The sequence below is a fragment of the Aquarana catesbeiana genome, linkage group LG03 (genome assembly GCF_042186555.1).
Source record: "Aquarana catesbeiana isolate 2022-GZ linkage group LG03, ASM4218655v1, whole genome shotgun sequence".
Taxonomy (NCBI): Eukaryota; Metazoa; Chordata; class Amphibia; order Anura; family Ranidae; genus Aquarana; species Aquarana catesbeiana.
Window position 1 is genome coordinate 568,670,766 of NC_133326.1, and position 20,950 is coordinate 568,691,715.

Here is a 20,950-nt window from a genome sequence, read left to right on the forward strand (position 1 = left end):
CTGATCACATGTAAGCAGACTTGCCAGTTATCGACAGTCCTTTCCTCACATGCCGATAACTGGCAAGGCTGTCAGTACTTTGTTTACACTGATAATCAGGGCACTGATCATCAGTGCCCTGATTATTGGTGCGGGCCCATCAGTGCAGCTTATCAGTATCCATTAGTGCAGCCTCCTCAACGTACATCAGTGAAGAAAAATTGCTTATTTGCAAATTTTATAACCGAAACAAACTTTTTTTTTGGGGGGGGGGGGGGGGGGGGGGGTCTAAATTTTAATTTTTTTTTTTTTTCTTTAGCAAAAAATAAAAACACCAGTGGTGAATAAATACACCCAGAAGAAAGCTATAGTTGCCTAAAAAAAAAAAGATAAACATTTCATATGGGTACAGTGTTGCATGACCACGCAATTGTCATTCAAAGTTTGACAGCCCTGATAGCTGAAAATTGGCCTGGGCAGGAAGGGGGTGAAAGTGCCCGGTAATGAAGTGGTTAAAGAACATCTGTTCAGAAAAAAAAATATGCAGGAAAGTCTTACCTTTCTGAAAATGCTAGTTTTCTGGCTATCATGTTGATCCAGTGGATTTATTACTCCATGTCACTTACCCAGTACAAGTATTCAGTATTCAAACGTTTACAAAGCATGATCTGTAAGTTTATCCGTTATATGTATCCTGATTGGTGCCTTGTGTCTCGTCACAGGAGGAACAGTCCAGGGCTTTATCTCAGGACATCATGCAAAAAAGATCGCCTGTCTTGGCTATTAGTCTGGTGTTTGCAGTGGGATCCCTATTTGGATACAGCCGTAAGTCACATGTCCTCTGATTAGCCATAGATTTTCAGTGAAGGACTAAAAGTGTGTAACTGTGCAAAACTAAAAAGAACATATTTTCTGTAATCTGTCAATATTAACACAGCAGTTTTGTCCCTCTGTAACTGTTTTATTACCTGTTGATCTGCTAGAACAGTGTCTCTCAAACTTTTTTCTCTTGTGGCGCACCAAAAAGATCTAAAAATTTTCACAGCACCTGAAAAGATTTAACAATTTTTGTGGTGATCTTATTTATTTTACCATATATATTTAATTTGAATGTGAAGGAGGTGCCTGCTTTCGAGAGCAAATCAGATTGAAGCGATTGTAATCTTCTTTGTACTTTTGCTTACCTCCTTGCTTTTCATTTAAAGGGGTTGTAAAGGTAAAAATTTTTTCACCTTAAGGTGAAAAAACTTCTGACAATACCGCCGCCCCCAGCCCCCCTGTTTTACTTACCTGACGCCTCGAAAGTCAGCTTCTCATTCCCGACATCTATTCCTCCGCTCACCCTGGCCGCTGATTGGCTACAGTGGATGGATTGGAAGCAGCGCAGCCATTGGCTCGCGCTGCTGTCAATCACATCCAATGACGCGGCGCGCTGGGGGGCGGGGCCGAGTGATACAGTGAACGGCTATAGCCGCCGGCTATATCATGGGAGCGCGCCCGCAAGCACTAACCACCATGCGAGGGAGCTCGCATTAAGGTGGTTAATGCTTGTGGGGAGGAGCTGAAACAGCCGCCGAGGGACCCCAGAAGACCAGGTTCGGGGCCACCCTGTGCAGAACGAGCTGCACAGTGAAGGTAAGTATAACATGTTTGTTATTTTAAAAAAAAAAAATTTTACCTTTACAACCCCTTGAACATTTTCATTTTTTCAGAATTTCAGACTTCATGAAGTATTTCTCCATTGCTAAACAATGCACAAACTTTATAAATTTATAAGCATCAAAGTTGGAATGGAACAGTCTCTAATTTTATAATATAATTTGAGCGATCAAGATCTCGCACAAGTCACACGTTACGAAAGGAACCAATGAATGGTACCACAGTACACAGTTTGGGAATCCCTTTGCTAGTAGATCTGTTACTTTTCATCTTCCTGTAACAGGCTCAAGCCAAAGTTTCCAGGGGTCAGGGCAAATCATAGAATACTGCCAGGGGATGATTAACTAATCAATTATCTTTAATTCATATGGCTTTTTACTGCAGGAAAAGCGTTGTACAGATCTACTGGCAAGAAAAGCGAGCAACAAAAATTCTGAAAGACAAAGTTTTACATATTGATATTTCTGACAGACTGCATCATATATGTTTTTGCTACTTGACTGCATAAATTTAACAGCAGCCCAGAGTGGGACTTTAAAATACAACCTGAGGTCTCCTGGAAGACAGTCTAAACAAGTACCAAACCCAGTTATTATGGGATGTACAAGCCTCATAAATTAAACAAAACAACTTCCTTTACCTTCCCTCACTGAGCCAAAACCTCCATTTGTGTTTCACGCTCTCACCCTCCCAGACACTGTAGTTACAGTGGGAGGGTTTTAGCAGCAAAGGCAATGCTGTCCATTCAGAAAGCAGTGGGCAGCTCCAGGTTTGGAAAGGTGCCGAGTGACCAGCTACAGCTTGTCGGTCAACAGTGACAATGCTGATACCGATTACCCTGCAACAATTTTTCCTTGTCAAAAGAAGTTTATTGAGTATACAATATTATAAAGATACATAAAGTAAGTTTACAAGGATCTATAAAGTAAGCTCATTGTTTTACAGTAGGGATTATATAGGTAGATATCATGAAATTTCAAATATTAAACATTGGGTTCACGTAAACCTAAATTAAAGATATATATCATTTCCTTAGTTACTTTTGTAGGTATTTGAATGATTATACCTACTATATATATTGTTTACAGGTAGAGTGTATATAGGTCAAATAAATTCTGATAATGAGCTTTAATCGTAAGGTGGAGAAAAGGAAAGAGAAAGAAGAAAAAGGGTAGAAAGGCAGAGGTTTGGTCCACAAGGTTGTCCCGCTCGTCAGTTTATTATTCTTTTTAGTTCTCTTTGAAGCCTTAGAATGGGTGTCTCTGTAAGTCATTTAATCTGTTACCATGGCAACAGGACAGAGTCATTGAAATTTGACAGGAATTGTTGTTTTATCCAAGGATGCCAAAGTTTTTTTCAAATTTTGGAATTTGATTTTGATCGATGGCTACCATTTTAGCATTGGACATTGTATTATTCATTCTGTGAATTGTTTCTGCTAGTACCAACGCAGGAGATTTCCATGCTTTGGCCACTGTTTGTTTTGCAGCCGTTGTTAGTTGGATCATAAGTTGGAATTGAGAGAGTGTTAACCATTCCGGTTTTAGATTAATTTAAGTTATATATGGATCTGGTTGTATTATTTTTTTAAATATTTTAGATGCAGTCACAAAGACTTCCTTCCAGAAGGTTTGGATTACTGGGCACGTCCACCATATGTGTAAATGTGTGCCTATTTCTGGGCATCCTCGAAAACAAAGAGCTGAGGTATTAGGTGAATATTTTGCCACTCTAGCGGGTACAAGGTACCAGCGAGTTAGGACTTTATAAATTGTCTCCAGTGCTAAGATGTTGGGTGAGGATGACTTAGATGTGAGCCATATGTTAGACCAGTCCGTGTCTTCTAAAGTTCGTCCCAGATCCTCCTCCCACCTCTGAACGTAAGAGGGTCTATTAAGATTTACTACTCCATATAATTGATTATAAAGTGATGAAATTGTACCTTTAGCAAATGGATCTTTTGTACAGATTGATTCAAAAATGGAAAATTGGGATAATGGTGTATCCCCCTTTAGGAATGGTGTATAGAAATTTTTGATTTGGAGATATCTAAATATCTCAGAGTTTGGTAGATCATATTTTTCTCTAAGCGATGGGAATGAAAGGAATGATTTAGATGCTATGAAGTCATTTAGTGTCTGAATGCCTGATGTTGTCCAAGCTTTAAAAGAATTTGGGTAGATCCATGCTGGATAAAAGGCCGGATTTCTGATAAAAGAAAGGAGAGGATTGTGTGGAGATTGTAACTGATATTTGGTTTTAGTTTATTCCAGAGAGATAAGTGTTTAGTTATGGGATTATGAATTTTAAAGCGGTCTTTAGGATCAAGCCATAACAAGTTTGATATTAATAGAGGGTCATTTTCTGAGCCTCTATAAATACCCATAATGGGATTTCCTGTTTTGCATGGTATTTGGACATACTGGCCAAATGTGCTGCTCTGTAGTAGTTAGTAAAATTAGGGTATCCCAGGCCTCCTTTATTTTTGGGAAGATGTAGTGTGTGTATAGGTATACGTGGTTTAGAAGAGCCCCATATAAATGAAGTTGCTCTTTTTTTGTACTATTCTCAAAAATAGGAAGGAATTGGAATAGGGAGGACTCTGAATAGATAAAGCAATTTGGGTAGAATAGTCATTTTGATTGCATTAATCTTCCCTATCCAGGATAAAGGAAGTTGCGACCATTGTTTTATTAGATTTGTGATCTGTCTTAATACAGGAGGATAATTGGTTGAGAATAAGTCAGAATGAGATGCTGTTAAATGAATTCCAAGATATGGGATTGATTTTTCTGCCCATGTGAATGGGAGTGCAGCCCTAGCCGGGATCAATTCCATGTTTGTGAGCAAAATATTAAGCACTAGGCATTTCTTAGGATTAATCATAAGGCCGGATAGGGCTGCAAATCCATCAAGAGCTGGTATTAAGTTAGGACCAGAGACCTGTGGTGATGATAGAAAAAATAATATATCGTCTGCAAATATACATAATTTGTGTGTAATACCTCCTACTTCATTGCCAGTTATAGTTTGGTTTGTTCTGATGTATTGGGCCATGGGTTCGAGTATAAGGGCAAATAATAAGGGAGATAATGGGCAACCCTGTCAGGTACTTCTTTCGATATTAAAGGCATCAGATTTGTATCCAGCGTATTTTATATAGGCTTTGGGTTTATTATATAATGCTTTTGATCCATGTTAAAAAGTGGGGTCCAAAACCCCATTTTTGTAATGAATATTGCATATATTGCCAGGATACTGTGTCAAATGCCCTCTTAATATCGAGAGATAGAAAACATAAAGGGATTTTCCGTTTTTTAGCAATATGTGCCAATAACACTGCCCTGCGTATATTATCGCCTGCCTGTCTATTTGGCATGAAGCCTACTTGATCTCTATGTATTAATTTTCCTATAATGCTATTGAGGCGTTTTGCTATTATTTTTGCTAATAATTTAATATCAAGGTTTAACAGAGAGGCCGATAATTCACACAGGAAGTATCATCAGAAAGGGGTTTTGGGATCATACAAACAATTGCCATTAGTGTTTCTTGCCGAAAAGAATGTCCTTCTAGAAGTTTGTTAAAAGTTTCAGTGAGAATGGGAGAGAGTATTTCTGAGAATGTTTTATAGTATAAAGCCGAGTAGCCGTCTGGCCCTGGTCTTTTGTTAAGTTTTAGGTCTTTTATGGCGTTAGCAACTTCATCTATAGTTATAGGCTCATCCAAACTGCTTTTTTGATTCTGAGACAACTCAGGTAAGGTTATTTTTGAGAAGAAGGATTCAGCCTCTGTAGGATTAAATTCATTGTTTGTCTTGTATAAAGTTGCGAGATGTGAGTGAAATTTATGGACTATTTTAACTGGATTACAAGTATAAACATTTTTTGATAATTTCAAACGTATTGGTTTGCAAGATTTGTTAGTTGAATTTAATGCCCGAGCCAAATATGTACCTGGTTTGTTTGTATTCATGTAGAAATTGTGTTTGGAGCGTTTGAGGGATTTATCAACTGACTCAGTGAGAAATAGATCGTATTCCAATCTAGATTTTTCCAGATGAGATTTTGTACTCTGAGATGGATTATCTTGGAATGATATGTAGGCTGCATTAAAATTGAGTTCTAGTTTTTTTGCTAGATTTTTGCGTTCCCGTTTAAATAGTGCCATTTGTCTTTGTATTGTACCACGCAAGACAGGCTTATGAGCTTCCCACAGTGTTATTGGGGAAATGTCTGTTGTATTATTAATTGATGTGTATTCCTTTAAAGCTTGTTCAATGGCCATCTGATGTAGTGGGTGTTTGAGCATTATGTCCGGTAAGTACCACGTTGGGTCATGCGCTTTTGGTATGGCTGAGGCTATAGTAGTGTATACTGCATTATGGTCAGACCACGGAATCGGAATTATATCTGATGCAATAATTTCTGGTATCATTCCTATTGTTAGAAAAATATGATCTATTCTGGTGAAGGTTTGATGAGGGTGCGAGAAATAAGTGAATTTCTTTTTCATTGGGTTACTTTCTCTCCACGAATCTACCAGATTGTATTTGGAAAGAAGTTGAGAAAAAGGTAATCTAGAGGTTATTTTGGATGGTGTAAAAGGTGATTTATCTAGAAATGGGAGGAGGACCTGGTTCGAATCCCCGCACATTATCACTGTTCCTATTTTGTGTGTATTAATCACTTGTAATATATGTGAGAGGAATGGTGTAGGTTGTTTGTTAGGAGCGTAGTAGGAAATCACCGTGATTGCTGTATCCATTATATAACCCATGAGTATCAGGTATCTACCTTCTGGGTCTTTAATTTCTGATGATAAGGTGAATGGTGTGGATTGGTGAAATGCAATTAGAGTACCCCTTTGTTTGGTACAGGCAGAAGCCATGTAAATTTGTTGATAAAAAGGAGAAATATATTTTGGAGTAGAATCTTTGGTGAAGTGTGTTTCTTGGAGGCATACTATGTGAGCCTTCTTGTTATGGAAAGTACGGAAGGCTTTGGTCCTTTTTTGAGGGACATTTATTCCCTGAACATTCAGGGAAAGTATATTCAGTGGTGCCATGGCAACAGATCAAATAGTTTTGACTTACTTTTTGTTATGCAGAGCTGACTGCGCAGATCAACCTGTGTGGACTGAAGAGATGAAAAGATAGAAAAGAAACCAGTGAATTCTGGAGTAAAGAGTAAACAAAAAACATATGAGATTAGATGATACATTGTATAAATTATTTTTTGCAAGTAATCACAATTTACCCGTGAAAGAGAATAAATATCTCTCTCAGGGGAATAAGTGCCTTCGTCACACTCCCACATAATATGGTTGGGAGAATGAGGAGGGCTAATGGGGGTACACGGATCTTCCGCTTACAGGAGAGAAGTGCTATGTCAAAAGACATCAAAATGATGATTCATTAATTGGAGTGCAGAATATAGTTTTTGTTGAAATGATTTATTCCAGGGTGGTTGTATATGGTTAGTTTTGCCCTAGGCTAAATAATTCAGTTAGAAAGGTACTGTTAATAACTTTGGTATTGATGAAGATAGTTTGAATTATTTTGGGATTTTAACCCTTTTAGAGTAAACAATTACATATTTTATTCATATGTAACTGTAGATATGTTAACTCATAAAATTGAGGTTGTATTGCTTCAGATTAGAATAAACAAAAACATAGTTCTAGGAACTAGTTAGGTACTAATATATTTGTTTTAAGAAAAGAAAGAAAAAGCTTCCATTACTTCTGGATTATTGAACATATTTGTCCTAAAAAGTAATAAATCTATTGTTATTACCTGAAAATATATAACTGAACAAGAATTTCCTTATTTCACTTATATATTCTAAGGCTATATGAATCAGAAGTAATAAGAAATATAACTGGAATGTAACTTGATCCCACACAGTGTGTGACTATCAGGATGCAGTTACATTCAGTTATAAATATAGGTTTTTTATAGAGAACCATCTCTTAGTATAATAAATGAAGAGATATCAGGAATTAGGATGTCAGTCCATTGAATCTTCTTGGTCCATGGATGATGTGGCATAACGGCCTCTTTTGTGAGAATGATGATTCCCATTTTGTTCTGAAATTTTCTGGGTGCTGCCTGAAGGTGAAGATGACGCCATTCTTCTGCGTGTGGGAGTGTTGCTGCTTGTGGGTTCTGTCAGATTTAATTTTAAAAGGGTTTGTTGTAGTTCATCTGCTGATCTGCTTCTGTAAATTGTACCTTGGTAGTTAAATCTGACTGAAAAGGGGAAGCTCCATTGATACATAATGTTGTGGCGTTGCAGTTCCATTAGTTGGGGTTTCATGGATCGTCTTTTAGTAATAGTAAGTTGGGATAGGTCAGCAAAAATTTGATAATTGTGTCCTTGAAAATTAAGTTCCTTTTTTTCTCTTGCAGCAATTAGTATTTGTTCTTTCGTTCTGTAATAATGAAATTTTGTGATTATATCACGTGGGGGTCCGTCTTTCTTTTTGGCTGTGAGGGCTCTGTGTACTCTGTCCAGTTCTAAACGTTCAATAGGGATATCTGGCTTTAGTTCTTGTAATAGAGCAGTAATAGTAGATTGCAGGTCTGTCACAGTTTCAGGTATTCCCCTTATGCGCAAGTTTGAACGTCTGGCTCTATTTTCGTAATCTTCGAGCTTAGTTTGAGGTATTAAATTCTCTTCTTTTAATTGTTCCAATTCTGTTATATTTTCTTGGGTTGTAATTTCAATTTCATCCATTTTTATTTCTAAGGCTGCGGTGCGGTTTCCCAGCTCTCTTATTTCTTTGGTTAGGCTTTTTGTTATTTGGTCTGAGGTTTGTTTTAAAGCCTTATGAAGCATCTTTTCAAATTGTAATAATATTACTGGGGATGCTGAGGAGGCTTGTGGAGAAGTTTGTGAGAGGACTTGTTCTGTATCTGACTCAAATGGAGAGTCTTGCTGTGACATTTTCTGTCTGTGAGAGCACCCTGATGCTGTATCTTGTGAGGTGACTGGAGCTGCTTTAGTTGCAGTGAGTGCCTGTGAGCTCTTTGTGAGGTGATTTTTATTTCTGCCACGGCTTCCTCCCAGTACCATATTTCCTGCCCAAACTTTCACAGTTTGTTCCTTGGGGCAAAAAGGTTCAAATGGATACCTTTTGAGCCTGCAGGCTCCGCTTTGTCCTTCTCTTCTCTCCTCAGCGGTGTGGAGCTCTAACAATGCATGTCTGCTCCGCTAGGCTCCGCCTCCTGTCCCTCCCTGCAACAATTTTTCATCCCACTATAGTGCAGTACGAGTGACAGCTCTACTCTGAATTCAGTAGAGGTGCAGCCTTGTTTCTACATGATCACATGTAGCTGCATTAGGTGAACTTTAATGATAGGTGCAACAAGTATTTGTGGGACCTTGCAGGGGGGTTAGGAGGGAAACGGTCAGTGCAAATCCACTTGTGTTAAACCATTTGCCACCAAATCGCGTACCTAGTACATCATTTGACTTCAAGTGGTTGTACTGGGGTGATGCCTGGTACTGTGTTTTTTTTTTTTTTTTTTTTTGTTTTTTGTTTTTTGTTTTGTTTTTCTTTTAGAGCCAACGGTCGGCTCTCTTCTAATAGCAATCAGAGACTCAATTGCTATTACAAGCAGCGTGAGTGGACCTTCTGCGGCTCTCTCGGGCTCTCCTGTCCCACCGGGAGACCCAAGCAACCAGCACGTCCGCTTGCTGGCCACGCACCCCAACAAACCTGAGATTACCTTTGGGCTGTCAGTAATGGTAACCCAGAAGCGATGATATCACCTCCAGGTTTATCCGGATGTTTTCGGTGCCATTTTTAAATAATGACATGCATTAAAAAATACAGATCTTGGTGTTTTTGAATGCTTTTAAGTGCAGAGGAGGAATTTGGGTTCTTATTGACAACAGATCCCTCCAAAAAGAGCACCTGTCACGTGTATATTGCTATCACAAGGGATGTTTACATTCCTTGTGACAGCAATAAAAGTGATCCAAAAAAATTTAAAGCAACAGTGTAAAATTAAGAAAAATAAATAAAAATAAAGTGTCCCTGTCCCCCAGTGCTAGCGCGCAAAGGCGAACACGTGTGTCCGTGTTTCAGTCCCGCATGCATACCAACAGCGATCCACACTCTCACATGTGAGGTATCACCGCAAACATCAGATCGTGGGCATTAATTTTAGCACCAGACCTCTAAATCTAAAGTGGTAACCTGTAAAGTCTTTTAAAGTGTCGCCTATGGATAGTAAAACTTACGTCGCTTGTCGCCGTTGAGCAGTGTGCGCATTTTTAACGTGTGAGTGTTTGGTATTTACGTACTCGGCGTAACATCGTCTTTTTTATATTTTACAAAAAAACTGGGTTATGTATCGTTTTTTTGCATTACAATTCAAAGTGTACTTTTTTACAAAAAAATTGTGTTTGAAAAACTGCTGCACAAATACCATGTGACATACAAACATTGCAAACCGCACCAATTCATCCTCTAGGGACTTTTTTTTTTTTTTATGTAATGTTTGGAGATTCTAAGTAATTTTCTAGCAAAAAAAAAAAAAACTGATTGTTACATGTAAACAAAGGTGCTAGAAAGGACCTGATCAAGTGGTTAAGGGCCTGCAGCATAGAATTTTTTTTTTTTTTTTTTTTAATGGGAGGTCATAGTTCTACATTAAAGCAGCACACATTACTGCGTGTTTGTTAACATACTGTAACAGTGGATATACAGTATCTCACAAAAGTGAGTACATCCCTCACATTTTTGTAAATATTTTATTCTATCTTTTCATGTGACAACACTGAAGAAATGACACTTTGCTACAATATAAAGCAGTGAGTGTACAGCTTGTATAACAGTGTAAATTTGTTGTCCCCTCAAAATAACTCAACACACAGGCATTAATTAAAATCAAAATATAGGGAATGGCGCTGTGTTAAAACAAAAAGTATAAGTGTAAAATATTTCTAATTTCTAAAGTGACAAGTGCTCTAGTGCTTGATGCAATCCCTTCATAAATAAAAATAAAAAAAATAGTGTAAAACAACCAAAAATTAGTATATATTATAAGGTGATAAATCCTTAGTTGGTGGCAATTGTCAGCTGTATATACAAGCAATTATAATCTCATCTAGTAAGCAAACCCAAACCTTATATTATCAACATTATAGAGCATGTGTTGGCAATACCTTATATAAATCCACTGATTAAGAAATGCAAAGTGACAAGTGCCAAATTGTGCTATATATAAAAAAAACCCGTGGTTATCAAACCACAGTGCAATAATGTGCAAAATGTTAGAAATTGTAAATAATCATTTATATAAAAAAATCCTCAACTGTATATCAAAAAAAGTCCCATATACTATTTAGTGTAAAATGTTCATGACAGTAATAAAATGTGCAGTGCAACAAATTCCCATAGAAATCATATAACGTGTTTCCCAGGAGATTCTTCTTTGATAGTGGAGAGCCGTGCAGTAGCTATTAGCAATCTCCCCCCGATGTGATTGCACTCACCGGAGCGCTCTGCCCCTGCAGGGGTATGAGCATGTGATGTTAATCCTCAACTGTTAATCTCTCTGATTCCACAGGTGCCGATATCCTTCCACGTGGCCCAATCCAGCTAAACCACTTGCAGAGAGGGAAGAGGGGGGACTCACTGTCCCTTGTTGTGATACAGATCCCAGCCGGACATCCACTTTAATGTGTTAAATGAAAAATAAAAAATTCCACATAGCGTGACTCTGTTTATAATTAATTAATTTATTTGTGTTAAACAGTCCAATCACTAAGACTGAATCCACACTGACAAATTTAAAATGCTTTAAGATTGGTGTTTCCAAAAGAGGAGAGGGAGCTCGCAGGCTCACTAACTCTACACGCGATCCGGGGACGCAGCGCTACTAAGAACCACCGCTTGCGTTCCACCGGTCGGGTTTCCGGAACCACGATACACGGAAGTGACGACGTGCGTGCCAAGATAGTCCCGCCTTACGCGTTTCGTCATACAGACTTCATCGGAGGCGCTGCCATCTTGGCACTCCCAACGTCTTATATCTAGGGTGTAGTCATTGCTGCGGCCAATCACCTCCCGGATGCTGTAATCACACATCCAGTGGAATAAATTAGCACCTCAGTTGCTAGGGAGAATTGGGCCTAGACCAAATAAATAAACGAGGGATGACACCGTAGGAGCGTGTCAAATCCCCATAGGCGCCCTCTAGTGGTATATACCAAAAACGTTTTCATGCAGCAGCAGCGATGACAAACACCTTACAATCCAGCCATTGTCTAATAAGCTATATACAAACATTAATATTATCTTATTCCAATTACAATAAAAGTGACTGTTCAAATCATTCCATATAACCAGTGTGTATTTCGATATTCCCAAGAGATACAAACTTGAAAAAAATATATAAATTAAATTAAAAAATAGAGAAAAATATAGAAAAAAATTGTAAAAAATCTTTTTTATTATAAAAATAAAAATAAAAAATAGTAAATGAAAATAAAATAATAAAATAGAATTAAAATAAACCTAAGGTGAATGGTTACTAATGTATAAGTAGGCAAGTGAAAATATATAAGCGGAGAGTATATGAATAAGGTGACCATGGATTACTAATATATAAATAGACATGTGAGAATATATAAGCGAAGGGTAATCAAGGATTGATATAGGGCATAATTTTAATATCTAGAACTCCTATATTTTGGAGGCCCTGAAATTAGCGATGGAAAGTAATTACTTTTGGTACCAGAAAGATTATTATTTCCAGACCAAGGGCGTCGCCATGGGGGCAAGATATGCCCCGAGCAGGGCGAATTTATTTATGGATATGTGGGAAGCAGAACATATATACAAGAGATTACGCCCAGAGATAAAATTCTACCGTCGCTATATAGATGACGTGCTCATCGTATGGAAAGGCACGACAGATTCCTTCCAGGAGTTCCTAGGAATGATGAATCGGAACCAATATGGTATCTCCTTCAGTGGGAAATGCGATCCTCAAGAAATAGAATATCTAGACGTACAAATTTTTAAAGAGAACAACGAATTACATACTAGAACCTTTTTTAAAACAACAGATCGCAATGGTTACATCCCAACTTCCAGCTGCCATCACCCCAAATGGAAGGAGAACATTTTTGAGACGTTTTTGTATGTAGCTTATTAGACAATGACTGGATTGTAAGGTGTTTGTCATCGCTGCTGCTGCATGAAAACATTTTTGGTATATACCACTAGAGGGCGCCTATGGGGATTTGACACGCTCCTACGGTGTCATCCCTCTTTATTTATTTGGTCTAGACCCAATTCTCTCTAGCAACTGAGGTGCTAATTTATTCCGCTGGATGTGTGATTACAGCATCCGGGAGGTGATTGGCCGCAGCAATGACTACACCCTAGATATAAGACGTTGGGAGTGCCAAGATGGCAGCACCTCCGATGACGTCCGTATGACGAAACGCGTAAGGCAGGACTATCTTGGCATGCACAACGTCACTTCCGTGTATCGTGGTTCCGGAAACCCGACCGGTGGAACGCAAGCGGCGGTTCTTAGTAGCGCTGCGTCCCTGGATCGTGTGGAGAGTTAGTGAGCCTGCGAGCTCCCTCTCCTCTTTTAGAAACACCAATTTTAAAGCATTTTAAATTTGTCAGTGTGGATTCAGTCTTAGTGATTGGACTGTTTAACACAAATAAATTAATTAATTATAAACAGAGTCACGCTATGTGGAATTTTTTATTTAAGTTTTTTATTTTATTAAAGTGGATGTCCGGCTGGGATCTGTATCACAACAAGGGACAGTGAGTCCCCCCTCTTCCCTCTCTGCGAGTGGTTTAGCTGGATTGGGCCACGTGGAAGGATATCGGCACCTGTGGAATCAGAGAGATTAACAGTTGAGGATTAACATCACATGCTCATACCCCTGCAGGGGCAGAGCGCTCCGGTGAGTGCAATCGCATCGGGGGGAGATTGCTAATAGCTACTGCACGGCTCTCCACTATCAAAGAAGAATCTCCTGGGAAACACGTTATATGATTTCTATGGGAATTTGTTGCACTGCACATTTTATTACTGTCATGAACATTTTACACTAAATAGTATATGGGACTTTTTTTGATATACAGTTGAGGATTTTTTTATATAAATGTTTATTTACAATTTCTAACATTTTGCACATTATTGCACTGTGGTTTGATAACCACGGGTTTTTTTTATATATAGCACAATTTGGCACTTGTCACTTTGCATTTCTTAATCAGTGGATTTCATATAAGGTATTGCCAACACGTGCTCTATAATGTTGATAATATAAGGTTTGGGTTTGCTTACTAGATGGGATTATAATTGCTTGTATATACAGCTGACAATTCCCTTTGCCACTAACTAAGGATTTATCACCTTATAATACATACTAATTTTTGGTTGTTTTACACTATTTTTTTATTTTTATTTATGAAGGGATTGCATCACGCACTAGAGCACTTGTCACTTTAGAAATTAGAAATATTTTACACTTATACTTTTTGTTTTAACACAGCGCCATTCCCTTTATTTTGATTTTAACCTTTTTGGGGTATCACTGAGGTGTTCCCTACTCACATAGGGGGGCAGCTGTTGTTTAAAAATCTGAAGCGCGGATCCATTGATAGATTAACACAGCCATTAATGTCTAAACCGCTGGCAACAAAAGTGAGTACACCCCTAAGTGAAAATGTCCAAATTGGGCCCAATTAACCATTTTCTCTCCCCGGTGTCATGTGACTCGTTACTCATCTTACAAGGTCTCAGGTGTGAATGGAGAGCAGGTTTGTTAAATTTGGTGTTATCGCTCTCTCATACTGGCACCTCATGGCAAAGAATTCTCTGAGGATTTGAAAAAAAGAATTGACATCTTACTGATGGCCTAGACTATAAGAAGATTGCCAAGACCCTGAAACCGTACCGAGCTGCAGCACGGTGGCCAAGACCATACAACAGGTCTTGCCATAGTCTACCAAGGAAGTTGAGTGCTCGTGCTCAGTGTCATATCCAGAGGTTGTCTTTAGGAAATAAAAGTATGAGTGCTGCCAGCATTGCTGAAGAGGTTAAAGGGATGGGGGGGTCAGCCTGTCAGTGCTCAGTCCATACGTCACACAATGCATCAAATTGGTCTGCATGGCTGTCTTCCCAGAAGGAACCCTCTTCTAAAGATGATGCACAAAAAAGCCCGCAGACATTTTGCTGAAGACAAGCAGACTAAGGACATGGATTACTGGAACCATGTCCTGTGGTCTGATGAGACCAAGATAAACTTATTTGGTTCAGATGGTGTCAAGCGTGTGTTGCGGCAACCAGGTGAGGAGTACAAAGACAAGTGTGTCTTGCCTACAGTCAAGCATGGTGGTGGGAGTGTCATGGTCTGGGGCTGCATGAGTGTTGCCGACACTGGGGAGCTACAGTTAATTGAGGGAACCCTGAATGCCAACATGTACTGTGACATACTGAAGCAGAGCATGATGCCCTTCCTTCAGAAACTGGGCCGAAGGGCAGTATTCCAACATAACGACCGCAAACACACCTCCAAGTCGTCCACTGCCTTGCTAAAGAAGCTGAGGGTAAAGGCGATGGACTGGCCAAGCATGTCTCCAGACCTAAACTCTATTGAGCATCTGTGGGGCATCCTCAAATAGAAGGTGGAGTAGCGCAAGGTCTCTAACATCCACCAGCTCCATGATGTCCTCAGTGGCAACATCCAGTGGCAACCTGTGAAGCTCTGGTGAACTCCATGCCCAAGAGGGTTAAAGCAGTGTTGGAAAATAATGATGGCCACACAAAATATTGACACTTTGGGCCCAATTTGGACATTTTCACTTAGGGGTGTACTCACTTTTGTTGCCAGCGGTTTAGACATTAATGGCTGTGTGTTGAGTTATTTTGAGGGGACAACAAATTTACACTGTTATACAAGCTGTACACTCACTACTTTACATAGTAGCAAAGTGTTATTTCTTCAGGTTTGTCACATGAAAAGATAGAATAAAATATTTACAAAAATGTGAGGGGTCTACTCACTTTTGTGAGATACTGTATATTTAAATGGCACCTAAAAGGGGCATGTTCTTTACCTGTGTTCCCAGCAGACTGATTACCTCTAAAGTGACCCAGAAGTTAAGAAGTCACAGTACAATGCAAACATTTTAGTGTACACAGAGTTGATGATTGGATAGCTTCTTAAACTGCCAGGCCAAGTCAGTCTGTGTCTTGAGTGAATAAAAAAGCAGAATTGCATAGGGCATGTGTTCTCATGACTGTACACAGCAATAGAATAGTTTGAATTACTACACAACTTTGACATTATTAAAGTAAATGTAGCCCTAACTGAATTGTATGTAGTTTGTTAATGCACGGTGCAGCATAAAAAAAATCTTAGTTTATTTCATCCATCGGGGGACACAGGAAGTCTTAAAGTGATATTAAAGTCTTGGTTTTTTTTGTTTAAAAATAACAAACAGCAGCCCAGATCCTCCTCTTCTTGGGTCCCTCGCTGGCGCACCTGGCCCCTCCCTCCTGCTTTGTGCCCCCACAGCAAGCAGCTTGCTATGGGGGCAGCCAAGCTACTGCTCTGTGTCCATTTAAACACAGAGCCGCTGTTCTGTCCCCTGTCTCTCCGCATTGGCTGAATGACTTTGTCAGCAGCGGGAGCCAATGGCACCCACTGCTGTGTCTCAGCCAATTAGGAGGGAGAGTCCCTGGCAGACGAGGTTTTCGTGCAATGTCGTTGGATCGAGATGGGGCTCAGGTAAATATTAGGGGGGCTGAGGGGAGAGCTGCACACTGAAGGTTTACCATTTTAATGCATTAAGATGAAAACCCTTCTGCCTTTAGAACCACTTTAAGACATCTGGTTAGACTGCAGTCTAAAGCTGGATACAGACAATACAATTTTCTGTAGATTTTTTTTTTCCTTCAGATTTACCAAAACCATATAATATGAGGTTAAACCTTAAGAGTTTCAGTTTGTATGCAATCAGGCAGGCCCTTGCACTACATGGTTTTGGTAAATCTAAAGTAAATATGACAGCAAAAGTTGTCTACAGCAGTATAACCCTGGAAAAAAAAAATAATTAGTAGGTTCTTACTTCCTGCTATTAATATGCCTCAGTTTTTTGCTGGTGTTCTAGGAGGATAGACATCTTTTCTTCGACTCTGCTGGGAAAAGGCTAACCTAATTTTACTAGCATCTTCTTTTTTTTTTTTTTTTTTTTTTTTTTTGTCAAAACACTCACATTGCATTGCTGCTAGGCAGGTCTCTGATTGAATCTTGGGTGGTAGTCCTCAACCTGGCTTTTGGAGTATATTTAAAGGTGAACTTACACTGGACACCCTCCCAAACCCCCAGGTCCCCGCTGTATTTATCTTCAGGGTTGCTGAGCTGTTAGCACCCCGCAGCGGTTTCAGCTCCCGCTTTTTCATCAACAAATGTAAAGATGTTGACCAATACGCTTGGCAACCCTGGAGGTAAGTACAGTGGGTACTGGGAGGATGGGGAGGGTGTCCTGTGTTCACCTTTTTTATGGGTTTTTTTTTCTGTAAGGGTGAACTAACACTTTAAAGCTTATATGAAATTTTAGTTACTGGGTTTATGTGTACTTTAAGAAATTGAACAATACAGGTAAATTAACCTTTTCTTATAATGCAATGCAGCTGTTTTCAGCCCTGTAATAGCCATTCTAGACATTGATGTGTCTTTCACACATTATCTAAACTATACTCTGTGTGTGTGTATATGAATTATATTTACATACTGTTTTAGAATACATTATAATTGTTTTCCCTCTTTCTAGGCTCCCCAAATAACAAGATCCTGAATGCTTTTTTAATGGCAATCACTGGTAAGTCCTCCTAAAGTCCAGCCCACCAAAAACTGAGATTTCAGTGTTACAACTTGAATCACATGCACTCTTCTTATATCTCAAGAACTCTGGTAGCAAATTATCCATACCAGCAATTACCAGATCTGCCCAAACATTACATCTATTACAAAGCTAAATGATGCGGTCTTTCCCGCTGATAATTTCCTCATAATGTAATATAAACCAGTATGGAGTTTAGCTGTGCTGGAACACTGTGTTATAGCATTGTGGGCAGGGCAGAGGCATAAGCTACCATTTACAAATCTTACCATTGTGACCTCTGAGAAGTATAAGGGGCTGGTGAGTAATTCAGTCCTCAAAAATAGCTTTTGCTGCAATTCTGACTTCAATCAGGAGCTATCTCCAGCACATTTCCACCACTAGATGTCCTCAGTCTTTCATGTTGCATGATGGTCAGCATCATTCAACCCACTTTCCTTGAGCTCAGGCTGTCAAAGACCTACCCCCAGGCTGTGACTGGAAAGTCAAAGAGTTACAGTAGACTGAACTCCTCTGTCTGTCAAACTGCTCTCTTCTATCAGAATGTCCCTTTTCCGCACATGAACTAATTGGCTCCTTGTACTGCCTGTTCCTGTCTGAGTTCTACTGTATAGGTACTTTTAATGCTTGCATTAAAAAAAAAAAATACATTTAATGGTGTATTAGTAAATACGGAATTCTATTAGATTGCCTAGGGATCAACTTGAATACTTTTTTGGTATCCTAATATGGAAAATGTCATGATTCTGTTTTGACATAGAGATATAAAGTGACCCCTTTCATTTAATACCACAATTGGCGTAATAGTGTGTATTACTTTTTATTGTTTCCTGTAACGATAATTAGTCTTGAATCTTTGTCCTCTAGGCTTTTTCATTGGTGGCCCCTCAAACATGATCAGCTCAGCGATCTCTGCAGACCTGGGCCGACAGGAGATGGTGAGAGGCAGCAGTGAGGCCCTAGCCACGGTAACTGGCATTGTAGATGGAACTGGAAGCATGGGAGCTGCTGTGGGCCAAGTGAGTACAAACATACTGAGTAAAGGTTTGTGATCTTAAGAGGGTGCTAATTCATTGCAGAGGTGCTATATAGACACAAATTTGGGTTTACCTGTTCTTTATGCTTAATCTGAATCTTGATGCATAATTGATCCGGTACCCCCATGAAAAACCTTAGCTGTCAGCTGTAAATTATATTGAATGTGTAGATTGCCAAATGATTATAGTAACAGAGCTGACTATTTTTGAAATATTTATATTTGACCTTCCTAAACCATTGATGGGGGGGGGATTAAAAAAAAAAGTTTTTTGCATAAACTGCAGCTGCACTCTTCAAAACTGAGAAAATTAAGCAGAACCTAAGCCTGAATAAGAAAGGGGTGCAAGCCCTTTAGTTAGTGGTAATCTGCTCCGTTTACTATGCGTCTGGGCCAGACATAGCATATTGAGCAGAACGGCTTCAGCTGCTTCTCTTGCTTCCTTTAAATGTGGCACACATCTCTTGCACCAGTTTTCTGGCACAACAAACACAAATTTTTCACATTCTTATGAAAGTCTGACAACCGCCGCTTTGCAAACTCACTAAGCTCGGACGGTCTCTGAGCTCCTGACAGTACATAACCGAGACCTATAACAGAGCGTTTTAGTTTACTTTTTACTATAGGCCTCTGTTATTGGACTTTGTGTACTCCGATGCTCGTGGGATACGATGGGAGGTCAAGCAGTTTTTATGACAACAGCTGTCAAACTTCACCTCAGTTCTCTGACCTTCTGATGCTAAAGTGTCAGCCTCAAAGAAAAGCTAAATAAGGCAGCAATTTTCATAGGTGTTACTGCAGAATTATAATTTAAGATTTTTGTATTTCATTAAAGGATAAGTATTGCTAAAGCTATTTTGGCCATACTTATCCCGGGAGTAGTGCACTTAGTTCTGCACTCCTGTGACTCGGATTCCACTGACAGCGGACTAAAGTCTATTGTTGGCAGACATTACAGGGCCTGCCCAGGATCTGCAGAGATCCAAACAATGTTGGGATACGCCCAGATGCCTAACTGGCAGCTGACTCAGCTGCTCGCGTGCTGCTGAAAGCCTGGGTTAGCCACTTCCGTTCCCTCTAAAGTCTAGTGAGCGCTGGAGGGGCTAAGCGGAGATTGGTGACTGACGATCACCAATCTTTGCTCGGAGCAGACCTGATAACTGAGCGAACAGCAGTCTTTGATTGCTCAGTTCTTGGCGGGGGCAGCTGCAGTGTTGATCAGTGCTGCAGCCATCTAGGTGAGTATGAATATTTGTTATTTTTTATTCCTGCACTTCTTTTTCAATCTGTTTTAAGACTGGGTCTCTTTAACGGAGACCAGAAAATTGTAAGGTGGGTTTGCACTTTGAATTTCTTTGGGAAGACAGATTAATACTCCCAGTGAGCAGTCTTACAGTTCACACTGTCACTGGAACTGAAGAGAGGGGGAAAGCTAAAATTTTGAGTTGTTACAGAAGCAAGAATAGAGAGTAAATCATTCAATGTGGTGACAATCCCCTAGGATTTCTCTTTTAACCCTTCTGTATGCTATTAAAACCAAACAAAAATGTTTGAACTTTTAGATATACTTAATTCTTCTGCCTGAGTATGCCAGATTTGCCTAATCTGAAGGAGCACAGGAGTGTTTTGTTATGTGTACACATTTTATCACATACAGACAAACGAACATCATAGAATATCAGTCTTTGTGGGTCTCATGACTTACTCTGTTCTAATTTCTAGGTTTTGGTGTCGGTGATCCAGGGAGGACTGGGCTGGATGTGGGTCTTTTATTTCTTCATTCTCATGGTAAGATTGCATTTCACCCATGTTTGTGGCACAGCAGGGCTGAATGACAAATGGAATAAAATTGCTGGAGACCTGTTTTGTTTTGTGTGCTGTACATCCTCTCATGCTGTGAGACCTTGTAAGGGCCAGGGACAAAAAGTACCATTCAAGACCTGACTAATCTAAGCTTCAGACCTGCAACTGTCCACCCTCTAGGGCAGATTATATTTCATTGCAACAAATCTGTTTACTTTTACTGATCACACATTAGCACATTCTACCTTTTCTGTGGCCCCCTTAGGTGTCATGCAGTGGCCTTAGACAGGAGCTGATCTCTGGAAGCTGTTCCAAAAAAAAAGCAGGCAGACAGCAAAGGACTGGTCATCATTATTACCTGTGGTTGACCTGTTCCCTGATACTGATTTTGACTTTGTCGAGGTGGCAATCTTGGTAGAGGCAGGGCTTTACTTCATGTTGAGCCCCCAGCAAGGAGGACAGTGAACAGCACAGAAGTGACATCACCAAATCACCTGGGACTAGTAGTCGCAGGCAGCAGTTCCTTAGATCTCACACTGCTGATACACAGATATGAGGCTGTAGGCACAGGAG

The 20,950-nt window shown here is 39.6% G+C and overlaps 1 protein-coding gene across 2 annotated transcripts in view; it reads left to right on the top strand.

Annotated features, from left to right (window-relative positions):
• The window catches only part of SLC37A3 (solute carrier family 37 member 3), a gene marked incomplete in the record, with an annotated part of 69,358 nt that extends 50,860 nt beyond the window's left edge, over window positions 1-18,498 (top strand). Inside the window, 3 exon segments of one of the 2 annotated variants that reach the window (XR_012242977.1) lie at window positions 702-804; window positions 17,470-17,517; window positions 18,406-18,498. Coding sequence is in view for 1 of the 2 variants with exons in the window: in XM_073621855.1 (XP_073477956.1) it covers window positions 702-766 (65 nt within the window). 2 annotated transcript variants of the gene reach the window in all.
• Between the last annotated feature and the right edge of the window lie 2,452 nt (window positions 18,499-20,950).